Consider the following 4905-nt stretch of genomic DNA (forward strand, 5'->3'; position numbering starts at 1 on the left):
AAAAAAAAAAAAAAAAAAAAACGGTTTCAAAAGGGGAGGGGCTGTAAGAACAGGGAGTAGGTACTAAGATCACATGCTTCAAAGAGCAAATAGCAGAACTACTGATAAGGATCTATGTTCAGCAGTGCACGTATTGTCTTGATAAACATCTTAAACAACAGAAAACACGGTTTGAGAGCAGAGAATCCATCTGGCCACAAATTTACCAAGGTGTGGTTTTTCTCCATCCTGATAAGCCTGAGGGTACTGCAGGAGACCAGGGCATATCTCAGTCCTTATCTCAACCGCCTAGGACAGACATTCCCACAGCAGCCATTTATAGACCTCCCCCAAGGAACACATTCCTTTCCCAGGGTATTAATGTTAATATTCCTTGCTAGCAAAAGAATTTAGTGATGTCTCTCCTACTTGCACGTTGTTTATAGGCTCTCTGCAAGAAGAAAAATATGGCTCTTTTTGCCTGACCCTGCAGGCAGTCGGACCTTATGATTGTCTTCCCTTGTTCCCTAAAAATCGCTGTTATTCTGTTCTTTTTCAGGGTGCACTGATTTCATATTGTTCAAACATACATGTTTTATAATTAATTTGTACAGTTAACACAATTGTTACAGTGGTCCTGAGGTGATGTACATCCTCAACTTACGAAGATAACAAAATTAAGAGATTACAGGCATAAGAAATTACAGAAGTATTATTTGGGAACTGATAAATGTTCATATTAAAATGAAATCCTCACAATTTATGTTCCTCTGCCGCAGCTCCAGCTGGTCCCTCCGTTTGGGGTCCCTGACTTCCCGCAACAGAAAAAGAACTTGTTTCACTTTATTATGATAACAGGCTCACTATACAAGCTACTAATTCTCCCCACAGCTGTCCAGACTTGGCCTTTCTGCAACATGCTGTTTACAAATGTGTACACTGATTCACCATCCTCTCTGTGGATAAATGTATGAGTCCTCCTAGGATCTGCCCGTTTGTGCATTAGCTGACAATTATTAGGTTGATGCAAAAGTAATTGCTGTTTTTGCCATTATTTTAATGGCAAATTAATACTTGGCCTGCAGAGTACACAAACTAGATCTTAATCCAAAATATCTTTTGAGACATTCTCTTAAAAAAAAAAAAAAGGCAAAAATTGGCCAAAGGCAAACAAACAAAGATAACAACAACAACAACAAAACCCAATGGTATGATCCTAAACTTAAGTTGACTCAAAATCAGTGCCCCAAATTGGACTCATCACCCCCTTTCCTCAAATTTGCTGTCATCTCTGTCTGACATGTGGCAGCGTGATCTTGCCAGCTACCAAAACTAGAAAGCAAAGATGTCGGATGTGTCTCCTCCCCATTCTTCCTTATCTACTCACCAAGTCTTACTGATTTTACCTCCTAAACATTTTTTCTACTAGTGCCACAATTCAAGTTTGTGTCATCTATTACCTGAATCACTGTAACTGCCTCTCAGTTTTTTTCTTCCTCCAGTGTTGACCCCTAAAATCCAGCCTCCATACATCAGCCAGAATAATCAATATGACACATAAGCCTGACTGTATAATTTAATCAGTGGTTCCCCATTCACTTTTTGATAAATCTTAATATGTATGACATGTGGGATCTTAATCTGAACTTCTGCTGGCCTTGAACTTTATGATCCATCCAACAACAATGATCCTTCTAGTGGTTTCCACATGACCAGTCTCCTCTGTGTCATTGCCCACACCCTGCCTGATGTGTCCTTTCACCCTGAGGAAAGTAAGTGAAAGGGCATGGCAAACCACTGCTAGAATTGTATTGTGTGCCCCTCTGTGTTCCCATAACTCCCTGTATCGAACTCTGCTGTGATACTCATCACAATGTATTAGGTTGAAACTGCCAATATTGAATCCTTTATTATCAAAACAATAACAGTATTATGTGGTCCCACTTAACTATGATACTTACGTTTCTTTCTACTACCCCAAGGGGAACTCCTCGGGGTCAGGACTCTACCTCATTCATTTCTGTGTCAAGGTTTTTCTAAGCTCAGTGAATATGACTTTCACATTAAAATGCTAAAAGAACGAATGGTTAATGAACTGTAGTTAACTCATTATTTATTTTGCAGCCAGTAAACCAACATCCATGAATAGTTTTTAATGACATGGAGAAAAGCTTAATCTTATATTTTTTTAAAAACCTGATATGGAACACACAGAGATACCGACATTCACAAAGTATTTAAAGTTCATAAATGTAAAAACTAGTATTTTAAGATTTTTATCTTCTTTTACGAAGCTTGCTTTAAATTCAGTTCCAAATGAAAGAAGCTAGTCAAAATACTAAAAGCAAAATGTGCCTGTATACCTGCCAAAAATGTGTTGTTACAATCTTCCCAATTCAAATGGAAAGAATCTCACTACTTTTTAAAAATTATTTTTAATTATTTTCAGCTGTCGATACAATATACTCATATCAATTATTACCTTGCCCTCTTTGTTGCTTTTTCTAGCATGGACTGGAGGAAACAGCCGCCAAATGCAAGGGACTGGGTGCCAAGGTTTATACCTTTGTGGTAGACTGCAGCAACCGAGAAGATATTTACAGCTCTGCAAAGAAGGTGAAATGTTGTGTTTAGTTAGAATCATATCATGTTAGAGCTAGGAGGTGTTTTGGAAATGATCCAGTCTGTACATGATATAGCTGAAGTAACTGAGAAATGTTATTTGACCAAGGTTATAGAACTAGCTCATAGCAAACCCAAAACTAGAACTGAGAGCTGAAGTTCTCAAATATTAGTATGTTCTGGAATTTTCCAGGGAGTTGTTAAAAAAATATACACTCTTGGGCTCCACTTCCAGAGGTTTTCTTTCAGTAGTTTGAGGGCAGGGCCTCAAATGCACCCTATCCACCCTGCATCCCATGCACCTTCACCTCACCCATGATTCTCATATAGGTAACTATCCTTGGATGACACTTGCAGAATCGCTGACAGGATCTTTTGAAGCCCATTCATAGAATTGAGTTAGAAAGTTACAATAAAGCTATTCTTTATCAGGTTTTTAGTGTAGATAGATCTATTTCTTTTCTTTTCTCTTCTTTTTTTTTTTTTGAGATGGGGGTCTCACTTTGTCACCCAGGTTGGAGGGCAGTGGCATGATCTCGTTTCATTGCAACCTCCACCTCCCAGAATCAAGCAATCCTCCCACCTCAGCCTCCCAAGTAGCGGGGACCATGGGTGTGTGCCACCACGCCCAGCTAATATTTTGTATTTTTGGTAGAAAACGGAGGTTCACCATGTTGCCTAGGCTGATCTCGAACTCCTGAGCTCAGGGGATCCACCCACCACAGCCTCCCAAAGTGCTGGGATTATAGGCGTGAGCCACGCTCCCAGCAGATCTATTTCTATAAAGCATTATTTGCCTCTTCTAGATACAATTGAGAGGTGCTATATATAATGGGGTTTCACTCTGAACGCATTGTCACTTGTACTTGTTAACTAAATACCTTAATGGGAGCAAGGTCATCAGAATTACCTGGGCTGATTCCTTAAAATACACATTCCTGGACCTTACCCCTGGATATTCCAATTCAGTGCAGTACAAAGAGTCTGATTCAGCCAGACGTGAGAACCTCTTTGTTTATGGAATTTTAGATTTGAGTTCTTTTTTTTTTGAAATGGAGTCTCGCTCTGTCGCCCAGGCTGGAGTGCGGTGGCGTGATCCCAGCTCACTTGAAGCTCTGCCTCGCGGGTTCACAAGAAATTCTCCTGCCTCAGTCTCCCGAGTAGCTGTGATTACAGGCACATGCCATCATGCCCAGCTAATTTTTGTGTTTTTGTAAAGATGGGGTTTCACTATGTTGGCCAGGCTGGTCTGGTCTTGAACTCCTGACCTCAAGTGATCCACCCTCTGGCTTCCCAAAGTGCTGGGATTACAGGCATGAGCCCACCACACCTGGCCTGAGTTCTTTTTCTTTTTTTTTTCTTTTTTTTTTTTTTAGACAGAGTCTAGCTCTAGCTCTGTTGCCCAGGCTGGAGTGCAATGGCTCAATCTCAGCTCACTGCAAGCTCCATTTCCCGGATTCACCCCATTCTCCTGCCTCAGCCTCCCGAGTAGCTGGAATTACAGGCGCCCATCACCATTCCTGGCTAATTTTTTTGTATTTTTAGTAGAGATGGGATTTCACCGTGTTAACCAGGATGGTCTTGATCTCCTGACCTTGTGACCCACCCGCCTTGGCCTCCAAAAGTGCTGGGATTACAGGTGTGAGCCACTGTACCTGGCCCATTTTCAGGTATTTTGAAGTAGCTATTTTGATGTGGCCATTTTAGTATCAGAACTTTTTTTCTTTTGGAGACAGTCTTGCTCTCTTGCCCAGGGTGGAGTGTAGTGGTATAATCTTGGCTCACTGCAACCTCCTCCTCCTGGGTTCAAGCAATTCTCCTGCCTCAGCCTCTTGAGTAGCTGAGATTACAGGCGCCTGCCACAACGCATGGCTAATTATTGTATTTTTAGTAGAGAGGGGGTTTTACCGCCAGGCTGGTCTGGAACTTCTGACCTCAGGTGATCCACCCACCTTGGCCTCCCAAAGTGCTGGGATTACAGGCATGAGCCACTGCGCCCGGCCTATCAGAACATTTTTATGCCACCAAAAGAATTAAATTCTCAGCTTGCTTTCATTATTAAGAAATATACAAATCCCAGCGCTTTGGGAGGCCAAGGAGGGCAGGTCACCTGAAGTCAGGAGTCCAAGACCAACCTGGCCAACATGATGAAACCCTGTCTCTATAAAAATACAAAAATTAGCTGGGCATGATGGCGGGTGCCTGTAATCCCAGCTACTTTGGAGGTTGAGGTGGGAGAATCACTTAAACCTGGGGGACGGAGGTTGTAGTGAGCTGAGATCGCACCACTGCACTCCAGCCTGG

At 41.9% G+C, this 4905-nt stretch overlaps 1 protein-coding gene across 1 annotated transcript in view; it reads left to right on the plus strand.

Annotated features, from left to right (window-relative positions):
- HSD17B11 (hydroxysteroid (17-beta) dehydrogenase 11) overlaps window positions 1-4905 on the plus strand; it is a 62930-nt gene that overhangs the window by 11400 nt on the left and 46625 nt on the right. The window contains exon 2 of the mRNA XM_011990767.1: window positions 2488-2595. Within this exon, the coding sequence (XP_011846157.1) occupies window positions 2488-2595 (108 nt within the window). The remainder of the gene's footprint in view (window positions 1-2487; window positions 2596-4905) is intronic.

This window comes from Mandrillus leucophaeus, unplaced genomic scaffold, assembly GCF_000951045.1.
Source record: "Mandrillus leucophaeus isolate KB7577 unplaced genomic scaffold, Mleu.le_1.0 Scaffold381, whole genome shotgun sequence".
NCBI lineage: Eukaryota > Metazoa > Chordata > Mammalia > Primates > Cercopithecidae > Mandrillus > Mandrillus leucophaeus.